General features: G+C 39.0%; 1 protein-coding gene across 3 annotated transcripts in view; it reads right to left on the reverse strand.

Annotated features, from left to right (window-relative positions):
• The window catches only part of GAREM1 (GRB2 associated regulator of MAPK1 subtype 1), a 201665-nt gene that overhangs the window by 112601 nt on the left and 66346 nt on the right, over positions 1–22718 (reverse strand). For 2 of the 3 annotated variants that reach the window (XM_077900376.1, XM_077900377.1), the window contains exon 2: positions 15606–15746. In XM_077900376.1, coding sequence (XP_077756502.1) covers positions 15606–15746 — 141 coding nt within the window. Of the gene's footprint in view, positions 1–14410; positions 14551–15605; positions 15747–22718 lie in introns of those variants that run through there. The other variant, XM_077900378.1, reaches the window with a different exon arrangement.

A 22718-nucleotide genomic window follows, 5' to 3' on the forward strand; every position in this document is an offset into this window, starting at 1 on the left:
TATGGGTTTTTTCCACAGGGTTGTCTAAGTTTGGGGAGGCTTCCTAATCTTACTCATTCGGGCCAGTTATACTGAGTCAGGAATCACTTGAGAAACCCAATCCATTCAAAAGCTGCCAAGTGGAGTAATCTTTTCCTTCTCATGTAGGTACAGTATTATCATGTTACATACCTTGCCTATCCTTATAGGCAGTCAAACTGGAAATCATTTCATTAAAGACAATGGTTAGATCCAGTGATTTGGAATTGATTCTAACATCGAATAGACTTTAAAAAGACAATGGTACATGCCTGGCTCTTCAATCCAATGTTTAATGTACTTTGTTCGGAAAATGAGCAAATAGGGCCATCCCAGAATAAGAACTGCCACAATCACCACTGTGTAGCCATACGTGGATTGCCAGGAACCTTAATTTCTAACAGGGGTCTATATGTACTTCATGGAATTTGAAAAAAACCCTGGAAAATGATCTTAAGAAACTATCTCATTATACCTCACCATGTTTAGACAAATGGCTGAATTAAATATACGGTACAAAATAATCAGGGTATCTCAAAACAGGTATTTGGAGGAAATCTATAAATAAGATTCTTCACATAAAGGTGGGAGGGACATTTTAAGTACTAAAACAGTCTGGGCAGCCCCAGTGGCTCAGCAGTTTAGAGCCACCTTCAGCCTAGGGCCTGATCCTGGAGACCTGGGATCGAGTCTCATGTCAGGCTCCCTGCATGGAGCCTGCTTCTCCCTCTACCTGTGTCTCTCATGAAAAAATAAAAATCTTTTAAAAAAAAAACAAATAAATATTAAAACAGTCTATACGTAACATTTTAACATGTTTTCACATGCCAACAAAGAATCACTGTCTTACTGAATAATGGACGTGTTGACATTTCCAGGCTTAACCATCTTCATTTGGATCAAGCAAAGATCTTGTGCAATGGAAACAACAATGTGTTCAGGATGCTTCCATGTACTATTTTGCAAAAATTACATTTTCCACTTGGTTATTTCTAGCATATTAGAAACTTTATGTATTATTATAACTTAATCTTATACTTGACCACTAAATTCTGGCATTAATTATAATCTTTGGTTCAGTTGATTTACTTGAATTTTCTAGGGGTCAATCTTAAGATGACTTTCCTTTCCTTTCCAAAATTTGTTATCTTACTTTTTTGTCTAACTATATCAACCACAAAGTAACAGCAACAGCAGCAGAGACTAATTACTGAGAGACAACACTCAGGATATGCTAGATGCTCTTCTAAACTTGTTAGCTACATATATGCTCATTTCAGCCTAGTAGTAAGTAAATGAGATAGGTATTATTATCCCTATTTTATAAATGAGGCACAGAAAGGTTAGGTAACCTATATAAAAGACCACAAAGCCTCTAAGCAGTTGAGTCAGGTCAACAAATCATCTCTCTACATGGTCATTTTGGTATAGTATGCATTCTAGTTGGGGGGGAAATTCAAGTTGTCAGGCCACTGCTATGAACTGAACACACGCCCGCTGCCAAATCCATACACTGAAATCCTAAAGCCCAACGTAATGGTATCAGAAAGTAGGGCCTTTGGCAGGTGCTTAGGTCATGAGGGTGGGGCCCTCACGAATGGCATTAGTGATCTTCCAAGAGATCCCACAGAGCTCCCTAGTCCCCCATGTGCAGACACAGTGACCAAGATGGCACAAGGATCTCAGACTTCTCAGCCTCCAGACTGTGAGAAACAAATTTCCATTGTCGATAAGCCACACAGTGTGTGCTATTTTGTTACAGCAGCCTCGAGCGACTTAGACAGCCACAAAAGAGTAAATGCGAAAGTGAAAATCGTCTTATCCCTGATTCCAGTTGCTATTGTTTGCCACAAGGAAGGAGGTGATAAGCTTGAGTCGGCCAGGAATCACGGAGCTGAGCCAGGGTGGTTCCTGCCACCTCGACATCTTGGAGCCCATGTCATTCAAGGTCTAGTGTTACTACTGAGTCATATTGTGGCACTATCTGGCTGGTCAAGCATGAAGACAGGTGTCCAGGGACGACTGGACATCAGCAGCAAGAGTGGGTACCTTTCTGCCACATAGTAACATGCTCCGAGGGGATGACAAAACTCACCAGGAACAAAGAGAAGATAATTCCTTAATAGTTCCAGCAACGGGTAAAATGCATCATCTGACTTTCCCTGTATCACTTTACAAAAGGGACTACTCACTCACTATAGAACAATGTGTGTATGTGTGTTAATTCAGGAGACGGCAGGACTAAAGTGAAGTCATATATGCCAGAAATTCTGTGGTTCAGTTTAAACGTCTTTATTCTTTCAGTTTCCAGTTGTCTGCCCTACTAATCCAGCCAGACATGGGTTCTGCTCAAATAAAAAGATTGCCCTTTCCCTAGCCAGTTTATACCTTGGAAAACACAGACCATTCCGCATGATGCTCCAACGGGAGAGAGGAGGAACAAAAAGCCCTTGGACTTGTGAGCTTTTTCTGCTAGACAAGCAGAAGAATGAGACTAGATAAGTAGAAGAATAGCAGGTAGGTCGTATGGCTGACAAGCAGCTTTGTTAAATGTAAAGGAAAGATAAAAACACCAAAAGAACAATTACAGCCTTAATCAAAATGCTTTCTCATACCTGAGATTATATCCTCTTCATGATTCACCCAGCCTGCCCCTGAGAGACTTCAGAGCAGTCCCAAAGAACAATGGAATGTATTATTTGCTATTTTCCGCCTTCCTTATGCAATTTGCTAGTCACAAAGGGCCACCCCCACTTGCTGCCAAAGAGTTATCTCTAAAACACAAATATAATATCATGGGAGTGAGCTCACTGCTGACAAGACACAATCCAAACCCAGAAGGTTCATAAGAACTTTGTGATCTGGCTGCTGTGGCAGGATGTAGGTTGAGTACGTAGGCTTTACAGTTTGATGACTTTGGTTTTGAATCTCGACTTCATCTACTGATTGTAGGACTTTGGCTAAGATCCCAAAGACATGGTTTCCTTATCTAGAAGGGTATAGTTTCTATGATTAAACAGGACAATGTGCTGGCCTGGTGACCACACAGTAGGTGCCTCTGAGAGCTCACTGTTGTGGGTCTTAAATGCCACAACACGTTAACACTCCCTCCTTCCAGTTGTCTCTCCATTCTCTGCCCCATTGCCCAGCGTCTAGTAGGTATTGAGTTATTCAGTCAATATCCAAAAGTTTCCACAGACCTTCCTAGATTTGAACTGCCTCTTTGTGGCCAGAACTTAAAAAAAAAAAAAAAATGCTTCTGTTAAAATGTTGAGAAGGGAAAAGATCTAGCAGTAAAAGATAAATGGTGATACGTTTCCATTTAGTAGGTTCTGGGAGGGGGCCCCCCAGATCCCCAGATCTTGACCCCATACAGCTACACTATGTTAAATTCTTATTTTCAACAGCATTTTAAGCACCATGCATTCTGTGGATGTATACTGCAATCTGAAGCAGGAAGACCAGGTTTTACAATGTTGTTTTAATTCTTCTGAAATCTGTTCATGCTAGGCATTTACAGATATGCCCCTTTTTAATATAAAGCCAGAAGGAAAGAGCCAGGGTAGTGGTGGAGGATAAACAAAGCTTTGCAACTCAAGGGATTGCTCTTTTGCTGCCCCCTGAATTTTTCTGCCATGACACACATGGTTGCTGTCGGTCTCATGCACTGTGTGCAGAAAGTCATGTCTATTCACAAACTGTTTAACATGTTTTGTTTTGTTTTGTTTTTTTTTTTTAAAGTCTGGGCAACAGCTTGTTATGTTTTAGAAATTAACTCTGACACTGGCTTTCTAGACGATGTCCGTCTGGCAGCCTCTATATAAAAAGTGAGAATTTTTGATAATGAAGCATAAAACTGATTACTAGTAATAATATTAACTTCTGGGTTTCTCCATGTTGACACCACGGATACTTTGGGCTAGAGAGCTTTGTTGTGGCAGCTGTCCTGTGCATTGCAGGAGGCTCAGCAGCATCCTCAGTTTCTGCCCACAGATTACAGAAGCTTCCCTGCTCTCATTATGACAACCAAACGTGTCTTTAGACATTGCCAAATGTCCTGGGGATGGAGAGGTGGGTGCAAACTCCCAAATTGGTTGAGCAACTTACTTGCTCAAACTTGGTTGAGAACCACTGGTCTATGTTAAAGAAGGAAAACAATCTTTTGTTTTCTTAAAGAAGTAATAGAGTTATTAAGAACTGTGATAAATTCCGGGGCTTCTGGGTGGTGCAGTCAGCTAAGCACCTGAATCTTGGTTTCAGCTCAGATCCTGATTTCAGGGTTGTGAGACTGAGTCTGCATCAGGCTCGATGCTTAGTACAGAGCCTGCTTCAAATTCTCTCTCTCTGCCCCTCTGGCTCATGCTTTCTCTCTCTGTCTCTCTCTCAAATAAATAAAATAAATCTTTTTTAAAAATGTGATAAATTCCATAATAGATGTTTTGATCTTAACAATTCCTTTTGAATGAAGGAAATAATTGCCAAAGATAGGCAAAACTATTATATCTTTACAGCATCAATCTTTCCAGGCTGAGATTTTTGTACATCTTTTTTTTTTTTTTCCTATCATCTGACCTCTTACTCCAAACATACTTTTCTGTGGAATTATCTCTGATGTGCCTGGCATCATAACCAAATCAGGGGCACCTGGGTGGCTCAGTTAGCTAACCGTCTGCCTTCAGCTAGTGTTATGATCTCAGGGTCCTGGGACCAAGCCCTGCATTGGGCTCCCTGCTCAGTGGGGAGCCTGTTTGTCCTTCCCTCTGCCTCTCCCCTGCTTGTGAGTGCTCTTTCTCTTTCTCAAATAAATAAAACCTTAAAAAAAAAAAAAAAACTAAACTGAAAACTGTAAGGATAAGAACATTCTTCCCAATCTGGAAGCCCAGCACCTGAGATTATGAGAAACTTCTTTTAGAAGGGCCCTAAATCTTTACTTTCCAACTTTATTTAGTTTGAGGAAGGACTTGAAAGACTTTTTGTTGTTGCTGCCAACATTTATTTTAAGGGAAAAGAGTGGTTTTAGCAAAAAAACAAAAAAAAAAGAGAAATAAATTAAAACCATTAGGAAAAAGTGTGCATGACCACTTTAAACTAGGAGGTTAAAAAAAAAAGTCTATTTCCTTAGAGATTGGACCAAAAAAAAAAAAAATCTCAGAATTATGTTTTTCCTTTTCATCTTGTTCCCTACATCTAGGTATCAACTTTTAGCTCATCAGCATTTCCCCCAGCCTAGCTCAGGGCTTCATTATCTTTCATCAGGTCTATTTCAACAACTTCCTTATCTGGTTTCTCTCACCTTCTCATCCTTCCTTCTGAATCAGTGGGGAAGGTGACAGAGCATGGGGGGAGGCAACCTCAGGTAATTGTCTAGAAACAGATTCTGTGAGTGCTCTCCAGGCAAAGAGATGACAGCTCCCAATATCCACCCTAGAACTCAAACTCCTTCACCATTTGTTCTAACTTTGTTTCCTAAATACCCCTTTCCCTTCTTCCCACAAAGCACTGATACTACTTTCACTATTGCCTACAATCCAAACCTTCATCCAGGCTGGTACTGTTGAGAGTGCCCTTTCCTCCCACGTTCACTTAAGGCCCTCACCTAACACTCTCAGCATGGATCCCCCCCTTATCCATTTGTCTGCATCTCTCTTAGCAATTATTTACTGGCTTCTTATGGCCATATAGGGGTTTAGCGCTACTTCTGCCTATTCCAAGGTACTATGACACTGGACCAGTTCTCTGGCATTTTCTGTCAACCTGCTGAAAAAAAAATCTGTCCTTTAAAGATGAATCAATTTCAGTTAGGTCAAAAATATTTAGTCGAGCCCTTAAGTTTTTTCAGGCTTATGATATAACAGGACTACCCTCAAGGAGCCTTCAGCAGAGGGAAGAAGAGCAAGATGAAAACACTCAGGCACAAACTATTATAGGGATTCCAAAGTATAAGGAAGAGGAAGATCCTTGTCTATATACATGGTGTGGAAAATTAGGAAAAGCTTCTTGAGGAAGGTGGTTTTTGAGGTAGGATTTCATAGTTGGGTGGTGACTCTAATGTATGAGCCATCCAAATACTACAAATAGTAGAGGGTAAGGCCACGCAGGCGGGGTCTGAGGAACAACAAACAGCCCAGGGGAGTTGGGGGTCTACTGGACAGCGACGCCCTTAGTCCAATGGACACCAGGCCTCAGAAAGGCTCTGCATCAGACAAGAGTCTGCACTCATGTGGAGACAGGTCTGGAAAGTCCTGGCCAGTAGTCAAGTAACAGAGCCATAATGGGGGGAAAATAACCTGATGGTAGCACCAAGATTGACAGGAGGAGAAGAGGCTCTTGGATCTTCAGAGCAGGTGAGACCCAGTGAGGGTAGCTGGGAAAGGCCAGCAGCTTTGACAGGGACTGTGGAGACAGCATCAACAAGACGTGGCACACAATTACTTTAGGGGTAAAGAGGTGGATGAGAGCTAAAACTCCCACCCAAGGTGACTAGCTTTATTGCTAAAAGTAAGAAAGCTAAGATGATGAAATGGAATGAGGAATTGCAAGGAAGAACATAATTGCCACTGAGTATTAAACTCACAGAGTGCCAAGACAGGAGAGGAGACACAGAGTATTTCAAAAGTCTATGTGCCCACAGCATTTCAGTCACCTACGATGATTTCTAACATCTAGAAAATAAAAGCTTTGTGTTTATTTTGCTTGTCTCACACGCTCTCATTGGCTTGACTCACTCTTGGGGACAAACCCCAGGATGTTCTGTAAACCAGTCCTAACAAGCTAGAGGCCCCCATAATGTATACTTCACTGAAAACACATATCGATGTGTCTGAATCATCTCTCCTCTAGCCCTAAATATCAGAAAAGTCGGCCTGGTCCATGTGGTTCATTGTTTTTCTGTGTAGAGTACACCTGACAACTTCCCAGATGGGGAAGCAGTCTAACAGAAGGCCAGCACACAACTTCATGGAGAGTGAGTCACAAAGGTAAGTGGTTCTAGTTCTAAGCAGCAGAGTGGAGCGACTTCAGGAAGTTTTACCAGAATTACAATCAGTTTGGGAACACAGGATTAAGTCTGTTTTCTGCAAAGGAAAAAAACAAAAAAACAAAAACAAACAAAAAAACCTCAAACCAATTCCTAAAAGCTGACAAGGAATCTTTCAAAAGGTCACCTTTTAAAAAAAATTTGCACTCATTTAGAGGTACAAATCCAACATGGAAATCAAATTATGAAGTGAGACAAGCCCATCCCCGCCCATGCTATAAACACTCCATTAACAGTGTGGTTTCAGGCAGCTTGTTCAAACTTTCCACCTGATGTTAATCGCATTATCTCATAGGTTAAATTATACTTGAACTGGAGCTATCCCATTCAAGTACCAACTTTCCATTCAGTACCAACATACAAGAAGAAAAGATCTAGGAAAGAGCAGCCCAAGAGGTTTTTTGTTTTTTTTTTCTTTTAAAAAGATTAAATAAAGACAGCAAGAACAAGTTGGGGGGCAGGAGGCAGAAGCAGACTTCCTATTGAACAGGGACCTGGACGCCAGACTCAGGCTCTATCCCAGGACCCTGAGATCATGACTTGAGCCAAAGTCAGATACTTAACCGACTGAACCATCCAGGCATCCCCCAGCGCCCCCCCACCCCCACCCTCCGGCTGCCCAGGAATTTCTAAAACACCATCCCTGTTTTGTGCCTGAGTTCTTATATTTTTGATCCTAGATTTTCTACTTGTAGAGTCCGTATAGATTTACAAAAAGAGTTAAACAGGCTGAAATGTGAAAATGGCAATCGAGGGATTCTCAAGGTTTTACTAAAGTCATTTACTAGCATTAATAGATCAAGAGAAGCCACATGGTATGACACCAAATACCTCTCTGCTGAATTTGCTCACACATTCCCCGTTTCCCTATCTCCCGTAGGCTCTTATTTTAAGGAGAAACTAAGAAAAAAAATGTTTCCTTTCTTCCTCAAATCTTACACACACCCCGTTAACCCTTTTACTTAAATCACTACCACCAACTTGGACACCCCCTGGAAACTGGCCCCTGCCAAGAGCAATCAAGTCTCCTTAGGAAGCCACTAGCTGGATGGCGCTACATGCTGTGAAAATGGAATCCTTTCTTCCCAAGTTCACCTTTCATGGGGCTGTTTCCACAAACACTCAACACCAGAACAAAACCACCCAGTGAAGGGTGAACTTTCACCCCTACAGAAATTATCCAGGACTATAAATAAAACTCAAGGATGGAGGCAGAGTGGTTTGGTGAGAATACCACTTAAGAGTTTTATATGACAATTAACTTTGCTACTGGTTGGTTGGTCACAGTCCTTTGTATTACAAAAATTTTTAAACACAGAAAGTTAGGGTAATGAACACTCCATTCACTCTTCCCCAAAATTGAACAGCTTCAACAGCTTGTCTTATATTCATCTATTTTTATGTTTGTTTTAGCTGAAGTGTTTTATAAATTATAATCACATTTTCCCCTAAGTAATTCAGTATGTACCTCTAAAACACAAAGCCATCTTCCTCATATCTATAAAACTAGCATCACCTCTAACAAAATCGAAATAATTTCCTAATATCATCTCATCATGAGAGTCATTCCTATATTTCCTGAGGTTATTGTTCTTAAGCACTGAGAACTGAGACTAGAAAGCTACACCAAAGGTTGATGACAACCCTTGAGTCATCCTTTCTCTCGCAGGTAGGTGATTATCATTGCTTGGAATTCAAGTGGAAGGGTAAATGCCCAAATGTAGAAGATACATCCACCCAAGCTCCGACTATAAACCTATGTCATTAACAGCTACAACAATAACTTCATGAAGTAAAGAAGTGGAATGAAAGAGAGAACAAATGCCTTTCAAGGAAAAAAAAAATGACAAGGACAATTTCCCAGACCCTAGGCTATTACATTACTTAAATAGTCTCCCCCTCTTTTCTCTTCTGAATCACTCCCCCTAGCCTAGAAAGATTCTTCAGACTCCGTTATTCTTAAAAGTGAGTATTAAAAACTTTTGACTCTTATATCCTTTCTCTTGGATTCTCTTTAATATCCTCTCTCTTGGATTCTTTTTAATATGTCTTAACAAGAGTCATTGTCCTTTGCTTGCTCTTACCTTCCACTCATTTTTATACTACCCCTTCTGTTATCTACTTGCCTTGCTTTTATTCACTGACCACCCACCCACACACACATCCCTACACACCCCCACACCCCCCATGGAGACTGACAATTTCCTTATCCACACTCACAACATGCTTCCCCCAGGCCTCACCCTCCCCGCTCCCAGCAGGCTCTCATGCATTGCCCTCTCCAAGTCCACAGGGCTCCTGGGAAAGCTCTTCTGCCTTTGCTTCTTCCTGCAAATTTATTCAGAGATGGAAATGTTACCTGTTTGCAGATGACTTATAAATCTGGAAAAGGTCAAGATAAACATATATTTACTTAATTTTCCCCTAGAGTCAGAATACAAGTGGGGAGTTGCGTGTGAAAGGGGAGGAAAATGAAAGAGCGTTCTTTGCCTTACTGGTAATTTCTAATGGATCTTTCTTCTGTACAATGGTTAGAAAGCCTTATGTGTGGACAGTGCTTTCTAGCACTTTCCAGGCAATGGCAGTAAGGGAAGCAGGGGTATCTTGGGTTCAAATCACACTTCCTAGCTGTGTAATATTACAAGATACTTAACATCTTTCAACCTCAATTTTTGCTTGTGAAAAATGGGATGAGAATAGAACCATTTCCTGGGTTTGTTGTGAAAGTTACACAAAGAAATAAAATGCTGAGCTAACAAAGTGCTAGATAATAATTAGCACTAAGTAAATTTTAGTGATTGCTGTGACCTAAAGGTTCAATTACAAAAAATGGTTATTTCTTAAGTATCTCACATTTATCACTGGCAAAATTGGCTGGCTTATGTTCCTTGGCATATTCTGTTAGTCCATAGGGCTTTTTGAAAGAAAGTTTGGTCACTGCCATTTTAACACATAAACTTTATCTCACATAACATGGAAAGTACACAAAGTGTTGTTCAATGCTAGTGCTTACTTTTGTAAACAGATGATTCATGCTAATTAAACTTGCAACCCAAGAGAACAAAATTAGCTTGTTTCGACATTTCCTTTTGTTCAGTAATTATACTTCAAGGTTAAGTAGATACCACATTACGAGAATTTTGCCTGAGAGAGAGAATGCACACCCACATTTTTAAAACCAGGCGCTGCTGACAGAAATCCAGTGTTTGCTGAACAAGAGCCCTGTAGACTTCATAAGCAAATCTTCCACTAACCTTGTGCTCTTATTTCTGTACATATTGTAGCTAGTAGGGAAGTATTAAGATCAGTTTTGCTTGTTATAGATTCACCGGATTTGCAGGAGGATGAGAATTTAAAAATAGAAGCCAAACGTGGCAGCAGTTTCTCTCTGATGCTTACGTTCAAGAACCAATCTGTTCACCCATGATGACAGGGGAGCGTTCCATCAAATGATTTAAATTTTCATAAACCCAGAATTCTCCTACTTCTCAAATGGGTGTGGACCTAAGACATACATCACATTCTGATCCATTTGGTTTCTCCAAGTTTTGTCTTTACAGACTACTATTTGGGGCTGGCTTTCATGAGAGAAGTGGTAACGAGGAGGTACCACTGATTAGTGCTCATTATGTGCCAGGCAAGGTGTTGAATCACTGACACAAGTTAGGTCACAAGGAATCTTCATGACATTTCCTAAGTAAATCTCCTTTGCATAGATTGGAAATGCAGAGCTTTGGGAGGTAAATGAAATTCCAGAGGCAATGGCATATCCAGGTTTTTGTGGAACCTAACATGTACAATAGTTTTAAAGGCAAAAAAAAAAAGTCAGATTGTGAGTACTAAATTTAGTTTAATGTTCTAGGAGAGGTCAGCATAAATAAGGAATCCTAAGGTACAGTTTCAGCAGTAACCACCTAGTGTCTGCCTGACAGACCAGTCAAGCTGCAGAGACAAAGGAATCTGAAGAAGAGAAACGTGATTTGTAAAGTGAAAATCATCTTTACAAAATCTTGGCTATAATGAAGTTGCACTCGGCTTTAAAAAAAAAAATTTAGGGATCCCTGGGTGGCTCAGTGGTTTAGCACCTGCCTTTGGCCCAGGGAATGATCCTGGAGACCCAGGATGGTGTCCCCGTTGGGATCCCTACGTGGAGCCTGCTTCTCCCTCTGCCTGTGTCTCTGCCTCTCTCTCTCTCTCTCTCTCTCTCTCTGTGTCTCTCATGAATAAATAAAATCTTTAAAAAAATAATTTTTAAAAATTTATTTTAAAAATTATATTTATTTATTTATTTGACTAAAAACACTTTTTAAATAAACTTGTTTTTTGGTTTACTATGTTAGGAGAGATAAGGAGTGGGGAAGGAGGAAACACATGCAGGGTGAATGAGAAGTTTTTGTTTTTGTTTTTGAAGTGCTAAGCAGTAATTTACATGGTCTGAGTATGCAGAATGCAAAAAAATTCTGAGTTCTGCATTGTATGTTCCTTAGGAAATCTTTGCCCTTTTGGACACAGTGAGAAGTCAGAAAGTTTAGATACAATTTATTTGTGATGTCCTTTGAATAAAATTTGTATGAAAGCAGCAATCACTTTTCTAAACACTATGCCAATTTTTTTTTTGAGTGGTTTCTCTGCTGTTAGCAAAATATGTGATGCTGACTGAACACATTCTCTCCCTTAGAATCAATTGTTTGTTACACCAAGAAAACTCTTTCTTATCCAAAATGAAAAAGTGATTTTGCCAGAATGAGGGAGATTTTTATTTTTTTTCCAAAGCACATCTAGTAATTTTAGAATTCAGAATTGAGGCAACTCTTACTACCATTGTGTCAGAACACAGCTCTGATAAGTTCAAAGCATATTTTTCTTTTCTCAAAATTTTATGCCATTATTTCTTTTCATATGAGGAATTTCATGAAATTTTATGAAAATTTCTGATGAAGGGCACTCTGAATTATGAGTTCCTAAAAATGCAGAGTTTTATTATATGCCAGAATGTGTGTGAACAGAGCTGCATCTGGCTGCCCAGGCTGTGCACTGCCCAACTCTAAGGGACACTATTTACACAAAGTGAGGAGCGTTGCCTGTAGCAAGACAGTGCAGGGCCCCCCAGCTGCAAGAGTAAACTGACAGAGAGAATGGTTGCTACCTTGGCCAGAAAAGAAGGACAACGTGCTTGGAAAATGAAGGGGGTATGTCACAGAGATACATGGGCCAGCTGGACCCAAATGGCTAAATGTGGGGCAATGAAAACATCAAAATATATAAGGGACAGGAATATATTATGACCCACTGAATGAAATAGGAATCCGTAATTCAGTAACAGGTAAATAAATAAATAAATAAATAAATAAATAAATAAATAAATAAATAAGAAAAGCTCTGCTTCCAGTAGAAAGACAACAAATAGAAGCAGCAATAGTGGGGTTTGGTTAGAAATGGGTCGTTCTGTCACTTTCATGGTAAAAACCCAATCAGATAGAAATCAAGAACTACACAAGGATGGAGGTGGGGAGATTTAGAGAAGGATTATTCCTACTCTGAAATGTCCTACTCTTCACAAATGGGATTTGTGCCCTTAGAAGAGAGAGAGAGACAGTGGAATTCTCACTCCACCAAGTGAGCACACAACGAGACGACCACCACCTGGAAACCTGGCAGCCATCATCACCAGACACCGGATTGTTCCTGCCTCCAGAACTCTGAGAAATGAACTGTTTATCACCTCCTCCATCCACGGTATTTGTTACAGCAGCGTGAAAATAAGACAGTCCTCTATTTCAAGGGTTTTTTTTCCCCTTTAAGATATTTTCTTTCCTTTCATGAAGTGGTTGGTCTAATCTAAAAGTTCATGTTTTCTTTTTAGTCTTGAGACCTCAACTTGTCATTTAAAATAAGTATCATCTTTTAAAAATTTTTAAAAATTTTAATTCCAGAGTAGTTAACATACAATGTTATATTAGTTTCAGGTGTACAATACAGTGATTCACCACTTCCATACAACACCCAGTGCTCATCATGACAAGTGCACTCCTTAATCCCCCTCACCTGCTTAACCCATCCCCTCACTCATCTCCCCTCTGGTGCCCTATTTCCCAGTTAAGTGTACCATCATCTTCCTTACAAAGAGTAAGCCGTTGAACATCCCACTTCTTTCTTCCTAGTGGAAGTTGAATGGCTGTTAGTAAGAAATGTTCAAAATAATAAAATATGTACAAATACCTGGGGAAATCTTTTCTTCTGACAATGTGTATGCCCATCCCAGGAAAGTGGGTCCCACCCCTGGCTGCATAATTTAACTACATAATTTAACATCCTTATTAGCCCATCCTTAAGCTGACACTCAAGACCAATTAGAGCAGAATCTCTGGAGATGGGATCTGGGGACTAGTTATTTTTAAAGCTCTCTAGGAGATTCTAGTGTGTAGCTAAGATTGAGATTCCTAGATCAAGAATCTATGGCAATAAAGAATTATATCTTTTGTCTACAGATCTAAAGGATTCACAAGGGTTTTTTAGAATTGGTCTCACTGCCTTAACTATAGAGAACAAACAGATTTTTAACTACAGAGAACACAGATGGTTATCAGAAGGGAGGCGGGGAGGGGGGTGGGGTGAAGTAGGTGAAGAGGATTAAGAGGACACTTACCATGATGAGCACTGAGTAATGTATGGAATTGCTGAATAACTATATTGTACACTTGGAACTAACATAACACTGTATATTAGCTATGTTGCAATTAAAATTTTTTAAAAAGTTAAAAACGAATTGGTCTCACTTGCTGAGGAATGTACAGTCCCAACTGGTGAGTGGATGTGTATCTCCAGGAAAAGGTAACTGAACAAAGACTGGGGCCTGTACCAAAGGAATGTGAGACACAATAAATACGTACAGAGACCACACAGGGACAGCAGGGATGCAAGGATAGGCCCTGATAACAGCAAGGCTGAGGAAGGCCACTCTAGCTGGGGAATGGCGTAAATGGAAAAGTATCCAGTATGTCCAGGAAACAGCGAGGCGACCAATCTAGAACAGCAAGGCGACCAATCTAGCTAGATGGAAGGTTCACTCTTCAGAGTGGAAAAGGTAAGTTTGGAGAAGCAGACTAGAACTTTAAGAAACAAGCCAAGGAGTCTGGTGGCAGTGTGGAGACTCCAAGGAGATTTAAGTAAAGGACCAAATGAAACCATTTTGCTGGGAAGACTGCATTGATTAAAAAATTCAATGTGCTACAAGAATACGGCACAATAGGTAAAACTGCCTGTGTGATGAAGCACAGTTTTATACTTTTCTCATCAGTTTTCCACAAGAAACAGGGACTGGGAGTTTGGGCCTCATAAAAATAGCACGGATCTCACCTGTCATGGGACCCTTGGCAGGAGAGACTGGACAGGCCAGAAGGTCTCTGTCCCTTTGGCCTGACTCCCAACCTCACATTCAGCAGCTTTCATTCCTCATTTTTCCATGAAGGCTACTCCTATGGTCAGCAAATGTAATCCTAGGGGACAAAGTTTCAGGCTAGAGAAATTCTTTCTTACAATTTTTTTTAAGTAAGAATTTTTGAGAAGCTGAGTGATCTTGAGGACATACTGGCAATTGAAGGCTGTCCTACAAATCAAAAAGCGGGCTAAACTATTCATTTATTCAAAAAATATTGAACCTTACCATTTGCTGCCATTCTAGCCAGTGGGACCACAGCAAGGTCCCTTTTCCTGATAGGCAACTCTCTAGGTGTTATAAAGGTTTCACTGAGAAACATAATGGCAGTTGAGGGCTGTAAAACTTATAAGTAATTGGTTAAAGCATTCTCCTACAGAATTAGAAAAACTGACCAATTATGGAGAAAAAAAATCAAGATCCTTTACATAATGATATAAGTATAGGATAACATGGTTGGGTTTTTTTTTTTTTTAATTGCATTTGTAAGACAGCACAATTGAAAATGTATTCAAACCACTAGAAATATCCTGAACTCCCAGACAGTGCAGGCACCCAGAACATACTCAGTAAAAGTCAGTTTCACTGAATGGCATTCAAAGTTGAGGCAAAACGGCTGCTCTCACCCTGATTTAACTAAAGCAGTGAGAGCACCTCAGCTGCCTGTATTCCAAATGCATTGTGGCAAAGGGGGACACGGCCAGGAATCTGAGCTTCCAATACAATATTTTTAAAGCCAGACCACAGCGCTCATATGTGAAATGGCACCTTGTAAAACCATTCACAAAAGCAAAATCCGAGTTATGTCCAGGATTATTTGGAGACTGTAGCTCAGATATCAACTGCCGTCCCAAGACTACAGAGACTTTCTTTGTATTTGTTAAATATTCATTTTATTAATATCTGGTAAGAATCTACATGTAACTACATGCATTAATTAAAAATACCTATGACAAAACAAAACTTTCACTGATAGATAAAATAACTACAAAAAAAGTGGTTCTTTTTCTAAGTCATCGTACTCTGGTTTATAGACAAGTCCTATTTTCTCACCATGGAGAAAAAGATTTGCATTTTTGCTCCTCTGCCTCTCTTGCCCCTTGAGGGGAGTTTTACCTGCATAATGTACTGGAATCTCTATCTTTGGTCCAATGACATAGTGCCCCTCCTCCAGGCTGTGGGCAGTGATGGTGGTCCACTGACGGCACGAGTGAATCAGAAGGTACTCGTTTTCCCGCAGCCCTTCTATGCATTCTCCTAGAAAAGATAATTTTGCATAAGAAACTTAGAATCAGCATCTGCTTGCTCCATATTCTGCAATAAAAATTTCGTTAGTTAAAATGTCCCTAATGCAGAAACTGATAGTTCATCCCAAGAGGACACAAGCTTGCTTCTGAATTAGCACTAGAAAGGCATTCTACAAGTTGACAGTTGCACACAGGATTCCATAAAAGTGTTTCCCACTTATCCGCAAAGATATTTTCAAAACCTCTTTTAATCCAAATGAATATACTCCAGGATAACAAAACATTTATTAAGTGCCAACAGTATGTTAGGCACTAATCAGAGGCTTTGCGTCTGTTACTTCATGTGACGCAATAATATGAGGCACTTATTGTTGCTTCTTACAGGTGGGAAAAACCAAGGTCAAGAATGTTAAGTGATATGTCTGAGCCCACAGATTTAATAAGCTGGAAAGTGAGGATTCAGGCCTAAGTCAGACAGATTCTAAGGCTTACGCTTTTAATCACTAAAATGCAACTACCAAAAATATATAATAAACCTCTCTGTTGAAACAGTACTTGAAATTAAATGCCAGTATTTCCTTTTAAATTTTGTATATTTTGCCAGTTTTTTCTGGCCCCCTATCAAGCTTCCCAATCAATTAAAAATAATGAAACTTTATAGCATGCAGAGGAAATTATTTTTTTATTTTGCTATTTTCTGAGATACATTTTTAGCATCTGAACCAATGACAAATATATTATTCAAAAGAGAAATTCATCCCCTGAAACTTACAAAAATATATTTTTTAGATGCTGAAACGATCCATCTCATTAGTCCTGGTTTAGTCATTTTAAATGCTCAAATAATACCTGAATAGGCTAATTTCTTTATACAGAATATAATTAGCCTTTCTTATTTCTGATGTTTATTATATTGCAATAACCAAAAGAGTCAGTGTGTAACAGTGTGTTTTAAAAGGGAATTTATAGTTCACTTAAAAAAAATTCAGTACTTTTGCAATACAAAAAAGCAGAGGAGGCTGTAATGATCAATTTGGTTAACACAATCCATAAGCCATCAAATCTGTTTCCAATCCAGTATGCCCATAATCTTCAAAACAGTATTAAATGCAAGAATATTTTATTTTTGTTGCAGACGATACAACTGGGGAGTGAAGATGAAGGTGGGATGGGAGATCTGGAAGTAGAGGTACCCTAGCAGAAATGAGAGGTCCAATTAACCAGGGGGGGCTTGCCAAACCAGACTCCCCACCCTTCACACTTTGGGAGACCAGGTTCACAAAATCCTCCCAAGGAAGCTTCTGGTACTTATGAGCGCTCCGCATCTCCCTCAAGCATGCAGGAGCAAGAAAGAAAGATCTGGAAAGGCTCCTCCAAAGGAGAAATCATATAGCCTACCCTGAGGCTCCTGACCAGGAGGCAGGAGGGTGGGAAGGGCACATAAACAGCAGGCAGGAGTTACATGCACGGCCCTTGAAGTCAACAGATCTAGTCTAGTCAAAGCTCTGCCTCCCACCACTGTATGATCTCGGGCAGAAACCCCTTCTTTTCATCTGTGAGATGGAATAACAACAGTACCTGCTCCACAGGGTAGTTGTGAAGATATATAGTGACAGTGATGAGAAATGTCATATGATGTTAAGAGGTATCAGGAAACATCAGCTATAAATTTATTAACTCTAAGTTTTTTCTCCCTAGAATTCCATCCTCATATAAACATTGTAATATAGGTCTTATTACCCTCTTAGAGATGAGGAAGTGATCTTTAGGCAGTTACAAAACTTGTCTAATGCTGCAGAGCAGAAACTGACTTTGGGGTCCCTCTACGTCTCTTCCTGTTCTTTCAATACCACACTGACTTCTGCCTTGTAAACTGCCAACAATAATCCAAGTAACAAGGAGAAAATGACCCTCAGCAATAAGTCTCACTAAAGGAAGGAGGAAACAGTATCAGAAACAAAAATGAATAAATTATGAATTCATTAGAAAATGAAAGGTGCTATGGGAAAAAGAAAAAAGTAAAGGGTTAAGAGAATCAGGAGTAGTGTACATGAGAAAGAAGAGTAGTCTGCAAGATTGTCCTTTTAAGATATTTTTCATTCATTTATCTCACAAACATTTATCTACTTACTTGTTTAGCTTTTTCTAAAAACAGCTTTATTGATGGAGAACTAGCATACAAAGAACTGCACATACTTAACATGTACATTGAGGAGTGGGCAAAAATGAAAAGAGAGCTTGGTCCCTGCATTCAAGAAGCTGGCATCCTCTTGGTGAGAGATGTTCACATGTAATCTTATGTAAGGTAGGGCATGATGAGTGCTATGCAAGAGGAATAAGGAATCTGGAGTGGAGACGGGAACTTTAGCAGAGAAGATCAAGAAAACCTCAGGAGGAATATATAGCTTTTGGGCTGTTCCTAAATTCATGGATGAGCTGGGCTCTGAAAGGAGGGAGGCAATGGGGAAGGAGAAAAGGGTTTGGCATGAGAGAATGGCCAAAGCTCTGCTTTAGGAAAATTAACCTGGCAATATTATTATAAAAGCTGGATCAGAGAAGGGAGAAATCAGACCCATGGGGTGTAAGTAGAAACCTTCTAGGGAAAACACACCACCATTCAGGGAAAAAGAAAAATGTCATTTTCTGCAACTAAATTGCTATATCATAAACTGTTTTAATTTTATTCCGCAGTGAGCTCTACAGAGACAGCCAAGAAACAATTGCAGTCAAGTTAATCAAAATGAAAATTTAATGTTAAATCCTACTGCTAGCTGATGTAGTAAACACTCTGTCAAGAGGATCCAGAATGATTTTCGAAGCTATGAAATAGTAAGAAACCAGTGATTGTTTTTGAGCTTATGTCTTTTTTATTTTTTTAAACAAATGAACCATGTGCCTACTTGAGGCAAAAGAAGTTTCACAAAAATTGTCTAGAAATAAAACTTAATATAATCACTTAAAATGTCCTAGGGTAGGCCACTAATAGAGACACTACATTAAATGAATTCCTAAAGTAAACATTTTTGTGATATAATTATCCCGTTGCTTAACTACTACACATATATAACTACACACATATATATAAAATGCTAAAACTTGCATATTTAGCTCAAAGATGTAGTAACAAGAAGCCTAAAAGAAACGTGTGTTAAATTCCAAAATATGTTAATATCATCCTGAAATTTCCCCAGATCCAGCATGCTTCTGGGATATAGTTTACTTGCCTGGTTTGACCCTGACCCCCTCAACATTAAGTCTTATACACTCGTTAAAATCATTTTTAACACTAGGAAAACTAGAGTCCATGAATTCTTCAAAGTAAGTCTGCTTAAAAAAAATCAAATTCAAAATTTAAAATAAAAATTTATTAGGCAGACATGCACAAATTCTGCTCCTTTGGCTGCTGGGTCACTATCATCTCTTGATATACCTTTCTGATCTCTCCTTGTTACCTTCACAGATTTTTCCCCCTTTTACAATTAGCTGTAACACCAGGAGTTGCTCAAGTTTCCACCTTTAACCTGTTCACCGTTTCTCTCTCCTTTATCATCTTACACACCCCTTAGGGATTCAATTAGTTATGGACAACTCGCATATCCATGCTCTCAGCTACCAACTTGTACTCTGAGCTCCTCATCCAGACTTTATCTTCTACACTTTTCTACCTGGATGTCCCCATACTATTCATTCAGGCATTCCACATTCATCTAACAAACACGGAGGACCAGCTATGATCTAGAACCTGGTGATATAGTATTGAACCAAGTATCTGCTCTCATGGAGCTAACCTCTTGGCTGGGTTTTCAATCTCTTGTTCTTCACTCTGTCAATTTATTTAAATACTGCTGCAGATAAAACTTCCAAGAACACAGCATAGCTCATCTTATTCTTCTACTCACATCTGCTTTCAGTGGTTCTCATTCATACAGAATAAGTAAGTCTTTGGGTCAATATTCAAGGCCCTCAAGATCTATCCACAGAATATAAAACCAATACCCTCCAACACCATACACTAGAGCCCAAAAGACCTGTTTTCTGTGGCACACTCTTCTGGGTCTCTCACTTTCTTTCCTTTGCCTGAGTCTTATCTCCCAATCCTTATTTATTCACTATTGACATATCCATTCTTGAAAGACTAGCTCAAATGTCACCTTCATGAATGTCTTCCTGATATGAATATTTTTCATTTGAACTGTAGCTATTTTGTACTTTTGCTAATATTCCATGCTAAATTTATAAATTTCTTTAGGAGCACAGAGCAGGAGGAACCTGGACCGATATTTTAATATTTATGTATAGTTAAATGACACTAAAAATAATTTAATAATGTGGGAATTACAGGCATTTTTTTTCCTTTTGAAATTGGTCTATACATTCGTCAATTTTGAGGATCATGGTTATAAAGTTTAAGGAACAAAGATAATTCAGGACCATAAATGCTGTTAGATAAGATCCTCTCTAAACTACTTGTCTTACTAACATCCACAGCAATGCAATGACGTAGCCCAGACTCAATGCCTCATAGTTTTGTTTTGCTTTTTTAATATCCAAATATAAAAATGTTTATATTTATTTATTTTCCCCCATTGAATCTTTTATTTTTATGCTGCCTGTAATTATTTTTAGCTTTGCTTAAATTGTAATAGAATTCATTACATTTGAATATACTGAATTAGTGCATAATTATACTGTCTTTATATATGGATTACTTAGGGTATGTTCAGAAACTTGTATGTCTGTCATAGTAGAATCCAAATCTCTATTAAATTTGTTTTTATTTTTAAATATGAAGTATGATGTACTTGGATGACATCTATAATGTTTTGCAATTAAACCTGTTAACTCACTGCTGATGAGTCTTCTATTAAGGTTGGGCTGAATCCAGAGAACACAGACACACACCCACGTTGGTTTGTTTTTCTGCTACCTTCATGTAACAAAGAACAAATATATGATTTTACAAAATTCCCTAAGTTGTGCTATGATTTTGGCAATTAATAAATTACAGTGTTTTTGATTTTCCACTTCTGTGTCTCTTTGTTCTTACCTGTTGGCATTTCACACCAGAGTAACAGACTTGGTCAACAATTTGGGTTCTATCTCTACAGAACGTGTGCAATTTTAATCCTTCCAAATTCCAGAATACCTGATTTTCCAATTTGCATAGCAAATATACAAACTCATATTGCTGATTATCTTTCTTTTTAAAGTATGCCTTTATCCCCATTTAGCTTGGTCTCTTCTCAGCATGTCAGGAGAACCGTGTCCGTGGTGGATATTCATGTATTTGCTGACTGATTAATGAGGCCTCATTGAAATAATCTGATCTGTTAATACATGTGTAACGAGAATCAGATTTACTAAACCTGGCATTGTTTTTATCTGTTACGGATATAAACTGCTTTTTATGTTGAAGCTAAATCTATCAATGAGTAAATTAATAGGTTTTATGGTATCTGTTACTACTTGCTACAAATCTAATTTAACAATTGTGCGTTGTTTTATCTTACTAATGTTAAAAGGAAAGCCAGTCAAGTGGACAACACTGTATTTTACCTCCTCATTGTTAATAGAGTTGTTTCATTTTAATTATGTGTTGACTTGATCTTACAACCCTCTACATGTAGATTGAAACCCTATTGAGTCAGTTACATAACTCAAACCACTTCATTTCTCTTACAACTTAAACTTTTTTTCAGAAAACTATTTTCAGAAAAATAATCGACATAAATCACTGTATGATGGTCTGACATACACACATAGTGAAATGACTATACACTAGGTTTTAGTTAATATCCATCATCTCATGTAGAAACAATAAAAAGAAAAAACATTTCTTCTTGTGATGAGAACCCTCAGGAAAAAAAATCTTTTTTTTTAAGATTTGATTTATTTATTCATGAGAGAGAGAGAGAGTTAGAGAAAGAGAGAGAGAGAGAGAGAGGCAGAGACATAGGCAGAGGGAGAAGCAGGCTCCATGCAGGGAGCCCGATGTGGGACTCGATCCTGGGACCCTGGGATCACACCCCTAGCCGAAGGCGGATGCTTAACCACTGAGCCACCCAAGTGTCCCAGGATCTACTGTCTTAACAACTTCCCTGTCCATCACACAAGTTTTAACGTAGTCCTCATGTTGTACACTACATCCCTAGTACTTATTTATCTTATAATTGGAAGTTTGTGTACCTTTTGATCACCTTTTTGCAATTCCCTCTCCCCTCTCCATTAAAAAAAAAAAAAAAATACCTTAAGTGACAGGGGCTGATAACCAGACAGGTTCCTCTTCTTCTGACTCCCCTTGCAGTTAAGTGGTGCCATGTCACTGAGTTTTAGACAGTCGGGTATGAGCAGAAACACCTCCCACTTCCTGTCCTTATCCATGAAAGATGCCCACAACCCATCCTCTCTGCTCTTTTCTCGGGCAAAGGCTGAATATGGATTCCCAGGAAGACCTTGGAACAACCTGAAGATAGCATGGCTGCCAACAGTCTGGGTTCCTTAATCAATACACAGCGGTACAAACCACCTGCCTGCACCCTCACTACGTACGGAGCTGGGATATGAGAAATACACTTCTAGGTGATACTATGCCAGTGATGTTATAGTTTTTCTTTTTTTGTTTCAGTATTAGACTCTGTTACCTAAAACATCAATATGCATGATCTGCAATGCCAGCAAAGCCTTCTGATTATAGTGATCACAAAGGTTATATTACAGAGGCTTTTCCTTCTAAGTATTCTTCATAAATGCAAGCTTGAATTTGCCAGAGTAGCTTAGACTAAAAATTCCTTTCCTCATTCTTTTAGTTACATTTTATCCCATAAGCTGAGGGGTATAATTAAATGCTACTTAGTGAGCATCCTCAAACATTATCAGTGTGTAAGGTTCTAGTTACTCTATTGTCTTCCAAATAAACAATATTTACTGTGACAAGAGAACATGGCACTGCCATACTGTCCCAAAGAACTACAATCCAAATGAC

Source organism: Canis aureus, chromosome 6 (assembly GCF_053574225.1).
Source record: "Canis aureus isolate CA01 chromosome 6, VMU_Caureus_v.1.0, whole genome shotgun sequence".
Classification (NCBI taxonomy): Eukaryota; Metazoa; Chordata; class Mammalia; order Carnivora; family Canidae; genus Canis; species Canis aureus.